We start from the raw sequence: 22,554 nt of genomic DNA on the forward strand, positions 1-22,554 counted from the left end.
CGCTCAAAGATTACGCCGCGTCCTTATCTCAACAGCAGTCCTCCCACCGAACGATTCGGTTTGTTTACACACGCACGTCCGTCATTGTTGCCGGACCAATAATAATAATAACAACAATAAAAAATGTATTACGGGATCACGTGAACGATTGCGGTCTTAAAATATATAATTATTGTCGAACGGCTAATGGTGGGGAATGTGTCTCCTTCGATTGTAGTTGTCACGCAACCTCATTAATTTTAATTTTTTGGCAGTCACTGCCCAATACCCATTGGTGTATAGACTATAAACGTAACGTATGTAGAGGATGGCGGACGCGATTGGTGACAACATTTACTGACCAGCCTGCTCTTAACGTGTTACAGTAGAATCGGTAGATCTCTCATGACGTACGTACCACGATAATTCCTAATATAGTCAATATATAGACAATATTAATTATTATAATATCTTCTTTTTCATCCTTCGATCTCGATTATATCGAGTAGACCATCTTTGTCCTATTCCTACTTAGAGCTCTGACGCTCTGTAGTCTGTACCCGTAACAACAATTTAACAACTAACCGAATCTATTCGATAATAAAAACATTCGAAAACGATCGGTCGTCTGCGATTTTATGTACAAAAGATATTGTATAATAAATGGGTAGAAGACTCATCGTCTGACGTCTGCTAATAGCTAATGCCCAGGCTACTTTTAACGATTTTTCTCGCGTTTTATCCTGATTTTCGTCACCAACAATCGATAAATTAACATAAATATTTTATGCCGACCGTCATACGGTGAAAAAAATATAATTAATTAATAATTATATATTTATATCAATCTTTACGTTGTACATTATATTGTATGCACATTCGTCACAGTATTCAGAAGCGACAGAAGCCGGACAACACACACCTTACTTTACGTGACATAAATTACATCTTTACGATAAAGTAGTAAATGCCATTGTGCTAAGGTATAAATAACTGTCTAAGTGCCCAAGTGATGAACTAGTGACTGCCGACTGGTAAATACTAAGAAATAAAATATACTTAGTAATAATTTACGATAAAGTAGTAAATGCTATTGTGCTAAGGTATAAATAACTGTCTAAGTGCCCAAGTGATGAATTAGTGACTGGTAAATACTAAGATGTAAAATATAGTAATAACTAATAACAATAACTATAAAGTTGTAAGTACTCACTACTTGTTTTCGGTGGTCACTCATCGTTAAATTGGTTTGAGCGCGGGGTTTAGAGATTGGTCAATGGCCACACTGGTGCATTGACAGGTGGTTGGTAGCGGTGGTGGTGATTATCATGAAGCCTAAATAGAATATTATTCTAGTGTAGTTCGTGGTGGTTTTGCTTGGCGGCGGCGGCGGGTACTCACGATTGATAACGCGGACCTCGGCTCCGGGTGGCCTGGATATCACTAATCACTATCAACGCGTATCATTTGTGTTTTGACCGGCGTCGACGATGGCAGCAATTGCGTCCAGCGTAGTCGTTCTCGACAGAGGAAACAACACAACATGCACGATCAACTTGCACGGTAATGACTGTTCACATATTTACTCCAAATAATATTATATTACTTTAATCGATCGATCACCAAAAATCTGTAATTGCTCGTGCGCCGGACGGTATCTGTTATTCGGCTGGTCGCACCTCCTGCAACTGGCCTTGATCCTTACTAAATTAATATACCTATAATAATATTTCAATGGTTCTTGATGATATTTTCGTTACAATTTCTACTCGATAATTATTTTTTTGTAATTTTTTCATACATATAAAGTCAATCACCTTCGTTCTTGTTTTAACAGGTGCCACTGTGGTCTCTTGGAGGGTTAACAATCAGGAACAGTTGTTCGTCAGGTGAGTGTTTTTTTTTTTTTGTTCATGACTACCTATTTGTTTCGCATTTATTGTATTATATCAGCGTTTTATTTTATTTATGAAATAGAAAAACTTTTTACCTAGTCATGTATTATGTACAGGTTTAAAAATTAGTTCAATTAAATGTCTCTTAATATTAATAAATATTATTATTTAGATACCGATCTCGATAGTCGATAACTACTTAATTATTTTACCAGTATAATAGTAACAGATTTAAATGGTTTTTACATTGGATCAATATACATTTTTTTTATATTATAAAACCTATTAATTTAGTAGGTAATTTAGGTCAATTAATGTATAATTTTGATTAGATGGGCATACGATTTCCATTAATTTAACATAATAATATTCTGAGTTATTTACATAACTAGTATAATATATAGTATAGTTTTAAGGATATATATAATTAAATATTTAAATTACGACTTATTATCTATAAGCATAGTTTTTTTAACTTTCATTTTTATTATCGCAATTCGTTATTTTTCATGTCATTTTTGTTTGAGAATGGATAAATTAAAAATTTCCCAGGTTAGGTTAGGTGTTACGGCGTGAGGCTATATTTTAAAAGTCGTAAAAATATTGGTTTATTATGTTTTATTTACTAAAAAAGTGGCGTAAGTAATTTTTACGTATTATAAAATTGTAATTGTCCTCTAGTATTAGTAATTAGGTAATAACATAATGTTATAATAGTATAAGATAGCTAAAATGCTGACATTTGCACACATGCACGTATAAATAAATATTTAAAAATAATATTATACTATTATATAATAATACTATTAAGTTGTATTGTTGTAATGTACCATGGTAAATATGCATATTTAATTAAATATATTTGTATTCCTTCTGGACGCTACTGATAGGTAATTAACTAGGTAAATGTTAGGTATAGCTTATAATTTGTATCACATTTAGTATATTTATCTTGATTAAAATATTAACTAAAAATATGTGTACCTTGTGTTTGTAATTCTATATAATATTTATTAGATATTATGAAAAAAAATTTATTTTAATTTTATATTTATTTTTAAAATAAATACATGACGTGAAATACTATTTTTAATATACTCATAATATATTAATTATTTTTCAATATATTTATTGAAATTTGAAATTCATCTAATCGTTTTTTAATTTAAAAAAGTGTAATTAAAATTAAAATCCGATTCAATATTTATTTTAAATATACACTCTTTTTAATTAACGTCAAAAAATAACCCTTTTTCAAAATTAGCTATAAACAAATTCTGATTTCGACCGCAGTGAATGTTGATGACGATAACGCCAATGTATAATAAACTAAGCTTTGATTTATTTGTTTTAAGCGGATTAAAATACACAAAAAATAGTAACGAAATTAGTTTTTAGTTGAATTTACCAGGATAGAATAACACATTTGGAATAAGTTATTAGTTTGACCTCTAAAATATTACCTCTGTGCATAAAAATAGGAAGAATTGTTATTGTAACTTGGTGATTACCAACATATTATTATTTATTTTGAAAAGACCTTTTTAACAAACAGAACTGAAGAAAATGTTAGATTTTCAAGGTTGAATGATTTTTTTTTCATTTAGCCTGTTATAAAGTCATAAAACGTGTCAAAAGACCAACAATATGACCGTGAAATTTGTTCATTTTATTTTCAAGATGGTACCTTACAAAAAGGTACCTTTTTTTCTTTTAAAAATACGGCAATAAAATCTTAAACCATTTTTCTTTCTTATAGTATAAATACATCTCAGATGTATATTATAGTTATTTACTGCGTGGTTAAGCATATGTACAAACATTTATTTTCTTGTTAAACGCAGAGTATTTTAATGAAATGGTTATGTTTATAAGTTATAAATATTTAAAATATTTTCAGCTCAAAATTATTTATATATTAAATTGATATATACCTAGTAACCTTTCAAATAAAGGTTTTCGTTAAAAAATAAAACTTTTTTATTTTATTATTTTTGATTTTTACAGTTTAAGTAATTAAAAATATTAAAAATTCAATTTTCTAGTTACTTATATGGTTATATTTTAATCAATTTTGTTCGTATATATAGAACCACGGAAACCATTTTAAATATTTATTGTTTTGTGCTAATCGAGTATTCGGTATAACTGTAATTTTTTTATCTAACCTAGTATTAAAATAATCTGTAAATATATATATAATATATATTATACTCAATATAGTATATATAGTTCATAATTTTATAAGTTATACTTTCATAATCGTAGACACTGAATAGACTTTAATCCAAAACTATATAGTATTTACTAATTAATAATAAACAAATTAACAGAATATTTATAAAATAATTTTTGACATATTTTGTTATTTATCTCATTACTTTTGAAAGATTCGAAAAACTTTATAAATTTTTTTAACAGTATTTTCTATATGGAATATTGAGATAATATTTTAGAAAGTCGCGAGGAGTAAAAAAAGAGAGGTATATCCTTTGTATTTTTTTCGAAAATGTTTGTTTTAATTTTTTAAAGATAATAAAAACTTTTTAAAAGACATTATTAAACTCAAATTTTTAATAAGATACCCTTTATTTAAACATACTTATGTACAGGGGAAATAATCAAATTTTAACAGGTTAAAATATCAAAGGCTTGAATATTATTTATTTTATTTTCTTACTAAATAAAATTAAGAAAAAATACGTGTAAATTTACATTATATTTTTAGACGATAATTTATAAATAAATATAAGGTATTGACTAACTATTTAACCTTTTTATTTATTTATATATAATCTCCATATTTTAATATTTTATTGTTTAAAACTGATCAGATTATGTATGCTGGTACTTGTCTTTGCTATACTATATAGTATATACCATAATATACTAACTTATAATCTAATTACACATGGAAGTATTTATTATTAATTTATGTTATAAAATGTTATTTTTATAAAACAAATTATTAATACTTTATTTAAAGGTTAGAAATTTGTAAAAAATACTAAAAACTTTTTTAAGACAATTCAAAGCAAAATTTGCGCAGCTGGCAGATAAAGGGTTTCGTTGTTATTTTTTTACCCCTCTGAGGGTGTGGCAGCCTGGTAATGACTGATGAAGCATTTATCCCGCGTAAGCACCCTCTCGCTCTGTCCAAGTCATTGTCGTCCAACATCTTTTGACTGATAGCCTTGGCCCGGATCAACCCTTGAGACTCGTTAATCAGATTATAACTCCTCCTTTTGTCCCTCAGATACTAGTAGACAAGTATAGGAGCTGCTTAAAAGGTAATAAGGTGGAATTTAAAAAGACGCAAATCACCGCATTATGATGGATGCGTACTATTTTCTTACTTTACCTATATTGCGGAGTGTGAACTCGTATATTTTATTATAACTATTAGCATAATAATATATTAGTCTAACTTGAAAATAAAAATCAATTATGAACAGTTTTTCCACCGTATATGAATGGAAATGTAGTTGTTTACTTATAAGTTATCATTTTTTTATTACTTTAAAATATGATTATCTATAATTTGTAAAATTGAAAACTATTGATACTAATTTAAATATTAAAACATTATTATAAAATATAAATTGACTCATTACTAATTATTTTTTATTTAATTTTTCTGAAATTAATTTAATTTTAGTGAGAATACTTATAAGTTATGAATGTATTTGATATATATATATATATATTTATAAATATAATATCAAATATTATTTGCTTGAAAGTAATACAAGTATATGATGAGATAAATAAAATATAATATTTAATCTATGATACTAAAACCTATTCATTTTTATTTGTTAAAATAATAAATGTTTGAATTAATATATTTATAATAAAAATTCTACAATTATTGATCTATAGTTGATTCACGATTTTATATTAGAATCACCACAGCTGTGATTAAAATTGTATTTATTTCTTAACAATTACTAAATAGCAAAATAAGAAATATTTAAAATAATATATCAAAATTATTTTATTTTGCAATACATCATTAATTGCTTCTTAAAATATTTTGTGGGTAAATCTCATTAGATAATTTAATATATAATAATTTAGATTTAATTTAATTTTTTTTTATTTAAATTTTAGTTGTATATTTAAAAATAAAATCCAAGTATTTCGGGTTATTTTATTTTACAATAAATAAAATATAAAATATTTTGCTTATGCTGCAGTCATTGAATTGTATGTTACATTTTTAAAAAATATAATGTAAAAAAGGCTGTGTAAAAACGAGATTCCCGAGGAGGTCAAGTGGTACTTGTGAATGTTTTCCCGAGTCGATAATTTCGTCTCGTCGTAATTGTTTGATGTCTAAAAGCCTGAAATGACCCGGCTCGACTCTTGTTTAAATATATGGTGCTCCGACCTGAACATAATAAAGTTGAATAGCATTATCAGTACGCACAGGACGAGATTAAATTTAAGCTTTGACTTTGTTTTATTGGCCCAGTTCGCCGTTTAATTACAATGATTAAATTATGGCATTGATGTTTAATATAATCAAGCGTAACCTTTGTTCTCGGGTATTTTTTGTATTCCACCCTAGAGCTATATAAACATATTTAAACACCAGAAGATTTTCTTTTATACTCTTCGTATTTTATCTAATTGATTTGCTTTTAACAATATACTAAACTGAAAATTATACTTGATATGTAAAATCTATAATTATAAGTTTAATAGCATATGCTGTTCAAATTTAAGTATAATTTAAAAATTATATTATTTTACTCATTTAAATAAGTATTATTAAGTTGTGATATGTTGGTATATATTTAAACTATGGTCTTATAATTATTATTGGTGAAAATCAATTTTTTAAAGATCCGTAAATGATGTAACAAATTTATTAACCTTAAATGTACATACGTTTAAACCTTAAACGATCGATTCATTATTCCCGTCCATTGTTCAACCCTTTCTTCCGTGTGTATGTATATACATCTATATGAATCACTGCAGCACTCGCACTGTACGGCTGTTCCGGCTATTCACCACGTTTGGTGTACCGCGCGTTTGATAGTATAGTGTGGCGGTGGTTAATTCCCCTTTGTCCATCTCCTCATATATAGCCATATAGGTACCTCATATTTGCCTCGTCCACCCTACAGTACAATGTCAGCATCGGCTATAACAGTGTTAACGGCGATAATGGCTAGGTTTTTGCTTGTATCCGTTTTGTAATCACTAAGGCGGCTGTTAATGTCGTTCGGTGTGGCAGTCGTATATTAATGGCCAACGAGCTGCAGGGAGCACTCGGTAATTACACGGTTGCACACGACCGATCCCCACGTTCCGCAACTATGGTTGGTGGTGGTTCATACTAGCCAAGTCCAGCGTGAAAAACAATCGGAGAAAACTTGACGCCACACACCATTACTTTGGGTGGTCCCTCTTGCCACCTCTTACTCGGTGAGCCAAGTTACTATAAGACCCAAAACTGTTATATAGCTACATAAAATACATTACCGTTAAACTATGTTTTAAACTTTTAGTCGGTAATTCATCGTTTCGTATGATAATCCACTTAGTTAACTCCGCCCAGTTGTGTATAATATGTAAGTTTAAAACTGAACTCTATAGTGTAATCGAATCCTCTTATGGGTGTTATATTTTCAATACATATAAGGTAGCGATTACAATAGTTTTTCATAATCGTGTATAAACTATATAAAATATATAAAAATATTTTTTTTAATATACTAAACAAAACAATGTTTTTTAATATTTTATTAATTTAAAATATTCATAAATTATCAATCTTGACTAGGTTTACAATTTAGTCAACATTTTAAAATAGAATATAAATACCCAGAGGTTTTATTATTTCCTTTTTTTGAAAAAATTTCTTAAATTTTAAGAAACTTAAAGAAGAGTGCTCTAAAATATAATATGTCTTCAATTCTAATGTATTCAATTTATTCAATTTATTCTATCGATTAATTGATGTTGTACCTATAAAAGTTTTTTTAAAAAAAGTACATAATAGTATAAAAAATCAATATTTGTTAATTGTGTAATATAATAAAATTAATGTACATTATATAGATATTTAACTAAATTTCAATGATTTGTTTTGTTTTAAATTTCGAATAGTTATTTTGACTCCATAACATATAATATGCTTTTAACTTTCTTGTTATCATTAGGTTATGTAGGATCAACTATTCTAGTTTTCATCTGTATTACCACATGTAATACATACGGCGTGATTATGATTATTTTAACAGAAAATACTAATTATTTCAAAAACTATAAAATTAATAAATCAATAATTTATCTATTATTCTACACCGCCTTTATAATTGCTGAGCAAAGCAATGACAATATTATTTAGTTTTATAATGATGTGTGGTTTTTTGTAATTTTTTTTTTTTGTGTCTTAAGACATTCTTTATATAGTAAAATATTTTACAACCTTTAAAATTTGAGAGTGGTTTCCAGTAGTTTCACCATTTTCTCCATTTTCGAATTTCCTACGTGTAAAATAACTATCAAAATATTATAATTCCTTTTGAGCTATTTTTAGACATTTGAAATTTTCTATTCTTTATTTCTTTTTATAAATTACGGAAAAAAATAATACATCAAAATGCTTGAAGATTATGTATTACGGAATTATTCATGAGTTGTTAATTTATCAATTAAATAATATTAAAAATATATAGTCACAGATTTTATTATAGGTATTGAAATTTACTTTGTCAGCTGAAAATGAATTAAATGTTGAAATTTTATATCTAAAGCTAAAAATTGAATACAAAGTTCATATTTATATTGAAACTAATAAATTTAAAAAATAGACATACATTTTTTTATAGACATTTTGATTATAAATGTAGATACAATTACATATTTAAACGATTAATAACGATGTAAATTATTTAGTTATAATTTAAAAATATTATTATAGACACGGGAACTTAAAACTTTTACTTTCATTATTATACCACACACACACAATAGTATTTTCAAATGAGACGTATTCAACAAAAATTATTCAACCTTCTGTATTACTAATAGTAAAATAAATTACTTCAATAGAAATATCAAAAAAAAAAATATTAAGAAATTTACTTAGTAATATAAACTGATAGACCGTCTTTGCTCGGAATCGTTTTTTGTATAAATGTGGTATATTATTATTGAATTCAAATCTAACACATCCATCACAGTGATCCACTGTAAAGCAAAGCGAATACCAGCTGCCCACATTTTTTTTTAGTTATTAATACATCATAATTTTTAGAAATTTACATTTAAATCAAACTTTATCATCAGTATATTATACTAAATTCAAATTATAAAAAAAATATAATATATTATCATATTTATACTCGTATAAGTAAATAAAATGTTAATTTAATGCATTTTAAGGTGATAATTTTAACTCTATAAAGCAAAAAACTAAATTTGTATAAGGTATAAACTAATAAAACAATTATACTTTGCAATTTTAAATTATAATTTAATAGAAAATTAAGGTATAACATGTTATTTTAATTTAATATTAGTCAAAATTGCATAAAGCACAAGGCACAACATATTATATAATATAATATATATATCTAATTACGGTGTACTATAATATATACATAATAGGCTCCGTATTTCTACGTGATTATATAGTAATGTCATCGATTTTGGTTTTAAATTCAGTAATTCGTTGGAACCCACCTCTCATATTGATATGATATGCAAATGCATTGAAAATGCTTTAATTTATAATGATATTAACTAATACATTTTCTGAAAACAACACAATAACAATACACTGTGCCCTAGTGAGACTCATCTTAGAATACGGATCAATAATTTGGATCCACATACTGCAAATGGTTCTATTCAGCTTGAAAGAGTTTAACAATATCCCACTCATGATTATGCTCCAGTCACAAAAATTCTTAGCCTAAAGGCTAGACTCCTTAAATTAAGCAAGACTTTTCTAAGGTCTATATTATGTAATAATATGCTATTATGTTACCTATACATTAAGCATATTGACGGAGTAAAAAAAAAAAAATCGAAATTTAAAAAAAGTCTGTTTTAAGCAGAAATAGTGAACATTTTTGTATTTACGGTTATTTGTTTTTAAGTTACACTAAAAAATCAAAATCAACTTTTTCTTAATTTTTAATTGTTTTTCCCGATTACTTTGAAATTACTGGCAAATTTTAATTTTTACCTTGTTTCAAGGTATAAACTAGATATCCAATTTTCAATCAGAAGCCATATTGAAAATTGAAGGTCGAAGCTTTTTTTCAACTACTTATTGTGTAGGTATACAGATACGAAAAAAAAACAACAGCACTTATTGCAAAATTTGTATATTTATCACTCTGCTTAGAATCTGTTAAATTTATCTTGAAAGTACAGCAATTTGTGGACACATTTTTTTACTAAATCACTTGTCTTATTACGATTGTTGTAAGAAATAATAAATGATCTAGAATATATTTCTTTTAAAATTTAAATTATAATCTCAAGTTAGAAATATTTAATTAAATAACTTATGCTTACACAAATTCTTAACTGAATAAAATATTTTAATCTCTTAAAACGTAATTTAGATTTTAATATTTTTTTAATTAATAGTTCATTGACATGTTCTTTTGAAATTTTGATGTTTTTTGTTTAATGTTAAAAGGCTATTTTTATTTTTCTTCTTTTTAAGTATCTAATAAAATTAAAAAGTTAAAAAAACAGCCACGTATCTTACACAAAATAAAATAAAAACTTATTAATTCGATTTTAATACTAAAATCGTCGAAAATGTCTAAGGATGTGTATAGATCACAAATTAAATCTTTTGGGCACTACTAAATTTAAAAAAAAAATGTTATATTTTTTATATTATATACTTATAACTAAAATAATTTGTTAATTGACATTCAAAATTAACCAAATATTAAATATAGAAGTGTATTGTAATATCGCTTGGTATTATAAATACAAACTAGTTTAATAATCTTTTTTTGTTCATTTAATTATATAATATTGAACTGTTTAATGATCATTTTTAATCATAGAATTTTTTCATATTATGTATAAAATACAATTATTCATTTTAATCAGTTTTTTATTTTTAGAAAATATAAAATGTATAGCTTATTAGATTTTAAAACATACTTTATATTTTTATTAATAGTTTACTACTATAATAGGTACCTACAGGCTACAGAATTTTAGTATTATCATGCGTATACCTAAGTATACATCTGTGCATATCTAATTGTCGACATATCGTCATGAGTGTATACTTACGTCTTACATAATATATATATTCGCGTATTCTGATTGATAATTATTATAATTTATAATATTATTTATGTACGCAATCAGTAAAGTATTGCACTTGTATATATTGGATGGTTTAATACGAAATTGTACACATGATAAATCGCATATATTGATTTTTTAGGCATTCGAGGTAATATCTACAACTTATTAGTTATTATTATTACTTATTATTGTATAGTAAATTAGTAACAATATTATTATCTGGAAACATACGATAGTCACTAAATTATTATTATTATCATTACAATATTATCTTATTATACATATTATAATACAATTATTTGCAGGCAACAATTAGTATGCAATACGAATGCTTCTGTACCCGTTGCTCTAGTATTCCGAGTATAACTGTTTGTGTGGATATTATGTAACCGTGTAGGTATATGTAATAATATTATCTCAAATGTCCCATCTTTTATATTTTCAGTTCTCCAAACAATTTTGCTCCACGACGTGAACGCTTGAGTACAATAGATAAACGTATTTAGTATTTACTATACATAGCAATATATCTATATATATATATTATATATGCGTAATATCGTCGTTATGATTTTCTGAATAGACGATAATTTATTATTCTGACGTGGTTGCGGTGCTGCTTATCATGTATAAAATAATATATCTGAGGGACGAGAATGTCGCCCTCTTGTACGTTGCAATGTGTCTACGCGTCGTTCATGGCTAGTTTTTTGCTGCAGTTGCCCCATGGTGTGTCCAAACAGTAACAATATACCGACGGTGGTGGCCACGATTGTAATTAGTGATAAAGGTCCTGTATGGATTAAAACGAGCGAGAAACCCGGAGACGACAGTGGTGGCAAGGGTGAAGAATCGATGTTATGGCGGTGAGGTAGGCAGGGGATCGTGTGTTGTAGTATGAAGAAAAGCGCGCGTGAGGGTGCAAAGGCCGAGAACGTTGCGGGGACATAGGTAGAGAGGAAGAGAAAGGGTCTCCGCCGTTCGACGGTTTTTGTCTCGAACGCTCATTTGTCAAGGCACACGCCGAGGAAATGAAAGGGATGCTGTGTTTATAGGAGGGCTGGGTGGACCTGCAGGGTTAACTCTTCTTTGACCGACACCCTTAAGGTTCGAGGACAGATGCAAAAAAAAATATTGCGCGTGCTCAAATTATATGTATATTTATATATCACACACATGCTTGCTGTAGAGTTACAGAGTTTATATGCTATCGCTGCACATCCACCAGGATAATATTTTCAATATCATCTAATAATATACTATATACCTTAATAATTTATTGTACAATATGTAGTAATTTATGTATAATGTAGTATAATTTTATAAGCTATGCACTAGTATGGAACAAATATAGTTTACTAGCTACTACTACTATTATCTGCATGTACAAAGTAATCTTATAATAATATAATTATGCGAGTATATGACCATTGCTACTGTCCTACCAATGTATAATTTTTTCAAAATCGTGTATTTATTAATTTTATAAAAATAGATTGTTGCAGTAGATATTCTTACAAATAATAATATATTATTTTATATTTCCTAAATTATTTTTAATGTAAGAAAAAATGTTAATATTTTTAAAAAGTACGTAACTATTAAAATCTATTGTAAATCTATGATCTATCAAATATTTGTATTTTGTGTCAATATTTTAATTAGGCACTTAATGTTACTTATTTTATAAATGCAAACATAATTTAAACTTATTTTTGACATATATAAAGAAAGAAGTCTGAGTAATATTTATTTATTTTGTTACTGTTTTGTACCTATATAGTGGCAAATTTAAACATTTATAAAATATGTTGAATATTATACTATAGAAATATTGTTTTAGAATTTTCACGTGAATTGTGTACCTAGTCTATATAGTATATACTACGTAAATTGATTGTAAACTCAAAATTGGACAAATATATTATACGTATAGTATTTTAGAGTTTGCTTTTTCATTTATCAGTAGTTTTTAGTAGAATTATCTAAATTACAAAACATTAGTGAAAATTTACTCCTTATTAACACTACTTTAGTGTTTATGTTTTTATTCACACTTCAGTTAAAGTAAGTAATGAACTATATAGGACATGGGTAATAAATAATGATCCAAATGTTTAAAAAAAAAATACATAGACATTTTTTTAATTTTATTGAAGTGATAATATAATTCAGCGATACAGTTTTAGGTAATTAACAAACAATTTTGAAGAAAATATGTATTTATTTAATGTTATGAATCAAATGATATAATATATTATGCATGTATAATAAAATGTGTAATTTTAGTTGCCTATTAAAACTTGATTCATTATACTTTATAGTTGTACCGAAATGAGCAAAGTGATACTCGTATAAGTTAATAATATATAAGTAATGCTTCATACATCCATAATTTTAATTCTGGTTATAACCTAATCTATAGATCAGAATGGTTTTACTATAATGTGAATTTTTTTTTTGTATATATATATATCATTAAGTTTTAGAACAGATATTTTTCTTCAATCGTCAGCATTAAGATGGTTCTTGGTACTTGTGGAAAATTTGACGTAATTGGTATTTTTTAGAGGTGCAAAAGTCAATACTTATATATTATCTACTTAATTGTTTAAAACTATCAAAAAACATTGGTTTAATATATTGTTAAAAATAGAGGCTTTTGTGCACAATATTTTATCATTGAGTTTATATTTAACACATCCGTTAAAAAACAATTTAACGCATTTTTTGTTTTTGAAATTTTTGAGTATAGGTACATTAGAAATTTACTTTATAGCAGAGCGAGTATTCATGCTTTTTTTGATAAACTTTTTTAGATAACCTACATAGTAAATAACTAAATTAAATTTATTATAATATTTTCCTTCAATAATAAAATTATATAATAACACTGCCTACGTGTAATGTCTATTGCAGTATACGTTATCAGTAGAGCATAGCTGTAAATGTCCTCTAAAAAACAAGAAAATTTTTTTTTTATTATTAATGTTATAAATTATAATGCACTCACTATATTATTACACAACTTTGAAAAAAATGCCCTTAAAAATTGTTCTTAACATAATGTTAAATAAAAATAATGAAACAAAAACCTATTTATATTATTTTATTTAAATTTACCTAATTTAACGTTATCGCGGTTGTTGCAAGTCGTAAATAAAACGACCTATCTAAATTACCTACTTCTATACAAATATTCTATAGAAACATTTGCCCACATGTGACAAACATTTTGTTTGTCTGACTGTTGTGCAGCCGCTGCCGTTTTTGTCTAGTACATAAGGAAAAAAAGTACATTATTCATAATAATAAACATTATCTAATAATTTATACGTTCTTAGAAAAGTAATAAGTAAAATGTATATAAATATAAAAAATATAATTTAATAATCTAATATTCTCTAAAAAAAAAATGCTCAAAATAAAAGTTCCATTGTTAAATTAATTAATGTATGAAATTAAATTTGTATTTGAAAAGCAATGTTTTTAAATCCCTACCTTAGTCATCATAATTTTGATGATATTTATAAGTGTATCGGAGAAGAAAATATATATTTATACTATTGTTTACTGATATGTCAATATCTATAAAAATATTCAATATACCTAATAATATTATTAGATGTATTATTTTAGACAATCATACTCAGTTGTTAATATTGGACTACTAAATTATAATTATAATTTGTATAACGTAAACATTAAAGTAAATTCACTATTTATTTTTAAGTTTATGAACAAAGGTTATGATTATAATTAAAAAATTAAAATATTTATGTTTTTATAATTGTTATGTACAATACATTTAAAAAAAATTACCCCAATAAAACTATTATCCATCTGCACTTAGAATCTATTAAGTGAACATTTATCTATAATTTAAAATTGTTAAATTTATATTATAGCTAGATAATTTGAAAAAGAAAAATAATATTCATTATCAAATTTAAAAGATAAAAAGTTAATGACTTATTATCGAGTGGTATATTATTATTATTTTTTAAATTTTTCATAAGTACTAGGTATACAGAACTACACACAAAAAATTACATAATCAATGAATCATTTATTGCTTTATTGATGTAATTCAATACTTTTTAACTGTTTTACTTACTGATAAAAAAGGATGATAGTCCTAGAACTTATACTATCAAAAAGTTTCAAGTAGAGCTAATTCTAATTTGTATTTTTATAATTATAAGTTATAATTTATAACTATACATTTAGGGATGTTATCACCAAGTGATAATGTTTAATATTTTTTTTTACCTATATAGTATATACAATTAAAAAAATTGTAGAACTTGGTCTTTTGTTTAATATAGAAGTATCCACTGTTAAGCGTACCACATCATTCAGTAGGCCACTGTATTGTTTTTTTTAAATGTGAATTAAATATCGCGTACGAAAAACGATTTCGCCGGAGACAAATTCAGTCTAAATATATTTTATTATACATTTATGTTAGTAATTTGTTTTAATATTAGTTATACGATAAATTGAATTAATTTTTGTTTAAAACATCGCATTTATTATATTACCTAATTATTATTATTATTATAATTAACTTTTGGTTTTTGTGTCAATAGCGAGTAGCGACTCAAAACTTTGTATTTAGTATAAAAAGTTAAAGAACTATAACTGATAAATCTAAATATTTTTAAATATTCATTGTGTATAGTAAAATATAATAATAAACGGATACATTTAAAGTCTTTGCTAATCGTTATTTTTTGTTTAGATATACAATTTCATCAAAATACAAACTTCAAACAATCTTTAAAAAAAAATGATGTATATGTATATTTTAGGTTGTTATTTAATAACTTATGAAGAATCTTGTATTCAATTGTTAAGCCTTAGCTTTTAAAATTGAGAATTTAATACAAGGTTTTTAATAATTTTTTACAGCAACATAAAAATCTAAATATTTGTATATGCATATTTTTTTATTTACATTTGAAGTTAAAATATTGACGAAATTGAATATTTAAACAAAAAATAATGATTTTAGTTATTTAGTTGTAGCCCACAACACACAATTTTTTGAGTATTGGTTAATAACATCTAGAAATACATATAAATATGTATATAATAATTATTGTATAATATATTTATGCAATGTGGTTTGGGAAAAAATTAATTCAACCTACCATATTATTAATAGATTATTAAATTACCATTAGCAGTATAAATATATTATAAAATATCTATAGAAATATAGGTTAACAAACAGTATCTGCTCATTACTGTGACCTACTCATTAATGAGGTACACTCGATGCCTAATATTTAAAAGAGTGACTTTACCTGTTTTTTTTTAAATATTTATTTTAAATAGATATAGGTTGTTATTACTGTAATGAACTTAAACTGTCAACTAGTATTAACAATAAATAATGTATGTAATAAAACTAAACAAAATGTACCTGAATATGTAATAAAGCTAAATATGATACAAAATATAAGATTCAAAAGAATATACTTTATTATGCATTATATAAAAATATACAAGTACTAAGATATCATTTTTTCTACATTAAAACTAAAACTATTAAAACTTAAAAAGTACTTAAAAATCAGTCATATGCATTTATGCTACTTTGGTAGAATTCAATATACATTTTGAAAACAAGGTATTAATATTAGTTAATAAGTAATTCACTTTTAATCCAATAGTTACTTAATATGTAAGAATTATATTATTTATTATATTGTTAACTTAAAAAAACAATAACTCATTTAGTTTCATGGTTCATAAAAATATTATTTTAAACAAGACTATACAGAAAATACTCATTTATTTAAAATACCAAAATACTCCGGAATAACAAGTTCTTTTACATTTGACTCCCAAAAAGTGCCTACTATATACAATTTACTATAAAAAACAACATTCAAAGTTGAATATCAAAACCCCATTTTCTACTTTTTAAAATATCTTAATACACGAACAAAAAAAAAATTAAACAACATATATCCATTAAAATACTCATAAATATATTATTTGTTCAGAATCTGAAACTTCTAAAATAATATACCTTTATACCTTGTACTTAAATTCACTAAAATGAATAAATTGTTTTTAATTGTATTATGTAACTATATAACTAGTTTCGGTAATTATTAATTTGATCAATTATTGATTATTTTTTGTATTTATGTTTAGTAAACTGGCTGTTTTTGATGGTCAAAAATCAATTCGAGGAGGCATTCCTATAGTTTTCCGTAAGTACCTTCAGATATTAATTTTCATATGTCATTTGATGATTAATAAATTAAAGAAAGTGTTAAAGAATTAAATTTCTTAGGAAATTATAAACTAATTTTAATTAACAATTTTAATAGTAATATGCTCTTTGGTTTTATTATGTCTTGTGTACAAGGTTATTAAATTGTTTTTATTATTTATTATCTATTATTATTCAATTTAATTATTGTAAATTGTCTATGATTCCTTAAACTTTAAAGCAATATTTAAGTATATTATCAGTTGTCAACAAAGTAGTAAATATGCACAAGTATTAATGTAATAATGTGGTTAAGCGGACTAATTTGTAGTTGATGCAATTTACTGGATAATGAAAATTATCTTGGTGTTGCAGGTAATGAACCTTCAGTAGGTTATAATTTACAATAGCCATTAATTTAAAAAAAGGCAGAATATTGAAACCAGGGGTTGACGATTTTCTAATTTAATCACATTGAAACAAGGTTGGACAAGATTATAGTGTTATTTTTATTATTATTAAAATTCTGAAAGGAATGATAAAACTTTTAAAGAATTTTTATTAAAATTAAAACATATTTAAATATTTTCATATATATGTGTTGTACTATCAGTCTAAAAATCAAATTTTAATTATTATTATTACAGTATAATGAAGAATAATATAAATTAGTAAAATATATTAATCAAAGGAATAAAATATTTATAAATGTATTATGTAAACATAACAGATAAATATTTGATTTTCTAAATGAACTATTATAAAAATTTAGTTTTATATTATAATTTTAATACATTCTTTCAAGAAATCCCAAGAAAGTTTGTAACTTGATGATTATTTTTTTTAATTTTGAAAAAGTATTTATACATTTTTTTTTTAATAAGGTAAATATTTAATAGTGCGTATTGTTAATGTTCAAATAATTATTGTATTATAATATATTTTTAACTATATATATAACTAATATATTTTTTATAAAATGTATTATTATAATTTTCAATTAATTAATTATTGTCATTATAATGATTTATATTTTTATAGATTACTTCTGTAACAATCAATGTATTAAAATTACTAATAAATGCTATTGTTGTTATTATTATTATTGCTATTGATAGTTTTTATTTGACTAATAGGGTATATATTGTATAATAGACTTACAAAATAGGTTTAAATTAATTTTAAATCAAAAATGTGTTTTTTTTTTATTTTCAATACAGCTCATTTTGGACCTTGGGCTTATGGACCTCTTCATGGGTTTGCCATGACATGCAGATGGAATGTTGAAAAACAACCTGAACCATTAGACAATGGTGATATTGAAGCACTATTTTCATTAGTGGACAATTCTATTACAAAACAAATGTGGAATTATAGGTAAATATTTTTCATGTTTTAATAATGTGTGTAGAACTTACATCAAACTTGTTTTTAGTTTCAAATTAGTGCTAAGAGTGATATTGAGAGAAAAAGAATTACAAGTCAGCTTCAATTTATACAACTCATCTCTAGAACCATTTCAATTTAACATGCTTTTCCATACGTATCTAAAAGTACCAGATGTTCGAAAGTGTAACATATCTGGTCTTCAAGGATGCATGTATGTAGATAAGGTATGTACTGATTTATTTAATATTTAATACCATTCAAAGATATATTATGTATTCACTAATTAGCAATGAGTTATTTATTAATTTTTTGACAATAATTAGACAAAGGAAAATAGTGTGTATCAAGAACCGAGAGAAATGGTGACTGTAAATCATTGGACTGATAGAATCTATCAAAATACACAACAGGAACATGTGATTTCAAATGTTGTATCCGGAAGAAAAATGAAAATGATTAAATACAATATGCCAGATACAGGTAGATGGAATTATAATTAATTCCTATGATTTGAATAATTAATAGGTACATTATTTTTAGTTGTATGGAACCCATGGGATGTAACATCGAGTACAATGAGTGACTTTGGTGAAGACGAATATCCAAATATGATATGTGTTGAAGCTGGCATTGTGATCACTCCAATCACATTGAATCCAAATAACACATATGAAGGCACAATAATTTTACAGGTACCTATATAAAACAATTTATATAAACATATACTTAATTGTCTTTTAAAATGTATCATTTATTTGTGTTATAGGTTATGTGAGTAGAGTCGGGAGCTGCTGTTGGCGGGGCGAGGTCTAAAGTACGTGGGGTCAATGCACGCCAACGTTGCTCGCCATTATCCGCAGACATTAATAGAAACTCCGGCAGCTCCTATTTTCAATCACAGACATCACCTGTTCAAACAATGTTTAACAGACAACCAGCTGTAAATCATGGCTGGTTTACTTCCATGATGACTACGACTGATTTTTTCAGTCCCCAACGTTATCCATCCAATAACCCAGTACCACCCGTCCACCATGATTCAACGTGTGATCAGCATTCATCGTGCACCATATGTTCTCTAAATTTGTAAACATTTTATAATCTTTATATATTAGCTATTATTGTATATTACATTAATTTATTTAGACAAAATTCATATTTTTAATAATTAATTTTAGTAGGTAAATCTTTTTTTTTAGTCTAAACATTAAAAAATGTGCCTAAAATTTAATTTTTTTTTGAAATTCCTTGATTTATATTATCAACACATTTAAAAGTTAAAAACTAAAATGTTTCTAACAAAAATCAAATTAATAAATGAGTTGAATATTAAAGTGTAAGATTATTTAAGTAATATTAGTTTTTTTTTTATTATTATAAATTATCACTATATTATGTCAATAGTGTTAATTTCACTCGTTAAAAAATTGAATATCATGTTCTTTATTTATAGTATAAAATAGATCTGATATTGTTTTACACATTTGTGTTTTGTTTATAATTTGTTATTTTTTTTATGAAAAATCCAATATCTAATTATTGGAATTATATAGAGTAGAATATTTAATTATATTAATTGATTGCTCAACTCAATATACAATAGTAAACTATTACTAACCAATTTTTATTGTGATTATAGTTAGGGTGAATTTATATTATATCTCATAATAATTGATCTGGTAATATTATTCTGTAATATCATTCCATTTTAATAAGTTTCATTTTCAGTTAAATTATTGTCAATTTTTTTTTTTTATTATAATTTTTATATGTTTACTATTTTATTTATATTTCTGTGGATGGACATGTTATTTCAAATACTTTCATTTGTGATTTATTATGTTAGTAAAAACTAAAAAGTATTTGGTTTATGTAGTCATACAAAATTAAGTAATGGCTATAATTGTAATTTTTATTTATAGAAAACATGACTATTAAAATGTTTAAAATCAGAATTTAAAGTATTTATTATTATTTTTTTCACTGCACTAATATCAATTAGATTTAATTAATAATTACATTTTTGATACATTTTTTTATTAAATTCTTCATGTACCTATAGAAGTGCTTTTCCAAACATAATTTTAGTCTGTGTTGTAATTATTGTGATCAATATAGTGTCAAAAATATTGGTGTCACAAGTTGATTTTAATTGTAATTTGTAATAAATATTATAAAAATAATAAGTTTTGTAAAAATTATATGGAATTTATTATATTAATTGTTTAATTTAATCTAAAGACATTTATTTTTAAATAAAATAACAATCAATATAATTTTTTTTTATTCGTTATAATATTATTTTTTAATGATTAAGTCTTCCAATGTAGGCAACCATAGAAGAATACAATAATATAAAATTGTGATTAATTTTATATAAAAGATAAAAAAAATATATATATCCTTATTATTTAACTAATAAACTATGGGTTTAATGTGTTGTATCTTAAAAGTAGAAAACCAATTTTATGAATTTAAGTGTAGACTACAATAATATTATTGTATTGTGATTGTACAGTAAGTTATTACTTATTAGTAATTATTTGTTATTTTTTGTTATAAGTAAATAAGTAAAACTGTTTTTTTTTTGTATGTGTATTAAATAAAATTGTAGTGAAGCCAAAAATAATTGACTGTTGGGTCTAAATATTATTATTTATCAACAATTAAAACAAAACAAAAATTATGGTGATAATTTATGGTACCATTTTATTTATTTTTCATATCAAATAATTTAATTGAGTTAACTTTATACCATTGTGCTTTTATTTACATGTGTAAACATGTAAATTCTGTATTGTAGATCAAAATCATTATTTGTATGCATAATTGGTGGGTGGATGGGTGGTGACTGGGTGAGTGTTTCTATTTGAATTTAAAAATTGAAATTTCTTCACTTTGAGAATGAGTAACTTTTTTAATTGGTTTCTGTGATTACACATACCTATGTACCTACTACACATTAGGCAAGTTGTTAAAGTTTATCATTATAATAGTATAAAAATAGTATTTATTTTCTTCTCTTGGTTTTTTCCGTGGTATTTTTCTGCAAATAAATATTATATTAATCAATTGTTTTAATTTTGTTTCCTTGATATTTTTCTGTTAATTGATAATAAAAAATATCATTTTCAGCTAGTACTTTTCATAATAATTATATGAAAATTTAAATCATGAACGCTTAACTCAGTTTGCTTGTTACTTGCAAATTAATTATTAAAATGTTAATGTTCACTTTATTCTAATTAGGTGCCTACTTGTACAGCAATGTCAACACTACTAAATGACAATAAACACAATCACTAAAAATTCAGAAATTGTTTTGAAATGTATGATCTTTAACCGTTAAATTAATTGCAATTTTTTAAGCCTAAATAAAATTGTCAAAACCAATAAAGTACTTACTTAATGCTATTTTGGCACATACAAAATAGAATGGATTGTTAAAAGATAAAAAAAAATGTTCGTAGATAGGTAGCAACATACTTTTTAATTGATGTACAAAAAAACGTATTAATACTAAGTTAGTTATTAGTTATGAGAAAAAAGGTCTATACAATGTTTAATTATTATTTAGTGCTATATTTTCGTTAACTGTCGAGTGTATCAAATTCCGGCCAAATAGTCAAGTGTATACATAATATTGTGTATTACACAGTTTTTACTATTTTTTGGTATAAAATGGCACTAGATAAAAGCACCAATTTTAAAATGATTCAAATTGATTTCATTGTTATACTATTCAGTAGG

At 24.9% G+C, this 22,554-nt stretch overlaps 1 protein-coding gene across 1 annotated transcript; it reads left to right on the forward strand.

The window, feature by feature from the left end:
- Window positions 1-147: 147 nt before the first annotated feature.
- Window positions 148-21,876, forward strand: LOC132930392 (uncharacterized). The gene is made up of 9 exons (XM_060996244.1): window positions 148-389; window positions 1,336-1,542; window positions 1,817-1,868; window positions 17,355-17,413; window positions 18,636-18,792; window positions 18,851-19,028; window positions 19,128-19,284; window positions 19,345-19,496; window positions 19,571-21,876. The coding sequence occupies exons 2-9, from the start codon at window positions 1,470-1,472 to the stop codon at window positions 19,577-19,579; spliced, it is 837 nt and encodes a 278-aa protein (XP_060852227.1). The 5' UTR covers window positions 148-389; window positions 1,336-1,469; the 3' UTR covers window positions 19,580-21,876.
- Window positions 21,877-22,554: the final 678 nt, after the last annotated feature.

The sequence above is a fragment of the Rhopalosiphum padi genome, chromosome 4 (genome assembly GCF_020882245.1).
Source record: "Rhopalosiphum padi isolate XX-2018 chromosome 4, ASM2088224v1, whole genome shotgun sequence".
Taxonomy (NCBI): Eukaryota; Metazoa; Arthropoda; class Insecta; order Hemiptera; family Aphididae; genus Rhopalosiphum; species Rhopalosiphum padi.

Excerpts from the sequence above, each read along its gene's own strand:
- LOC132930392 (XM_060996244.1), top strand. The coding sequence starts at position 1,470 with ATGGCAGCAATTGCGTCCAGCGTAGTCGTTCTCGACAGAGGAAACAAC. Across the intron at positions 1,869-17,354 it reads CAGGAACAGTTGTTCGTCAG|TAAACTGGCTGTTTTTGATG; the intron begins GTGAGTGTTTTT and ends ATTTATGTTTAG. Across the intron at positions 19,029-19,127 it reads GATGCATGTATGTAGATAAG|ACAAAGGAAAATAGTGTGTA; the intron begins GTATGTACTGAT and ends GACAATAATTAG.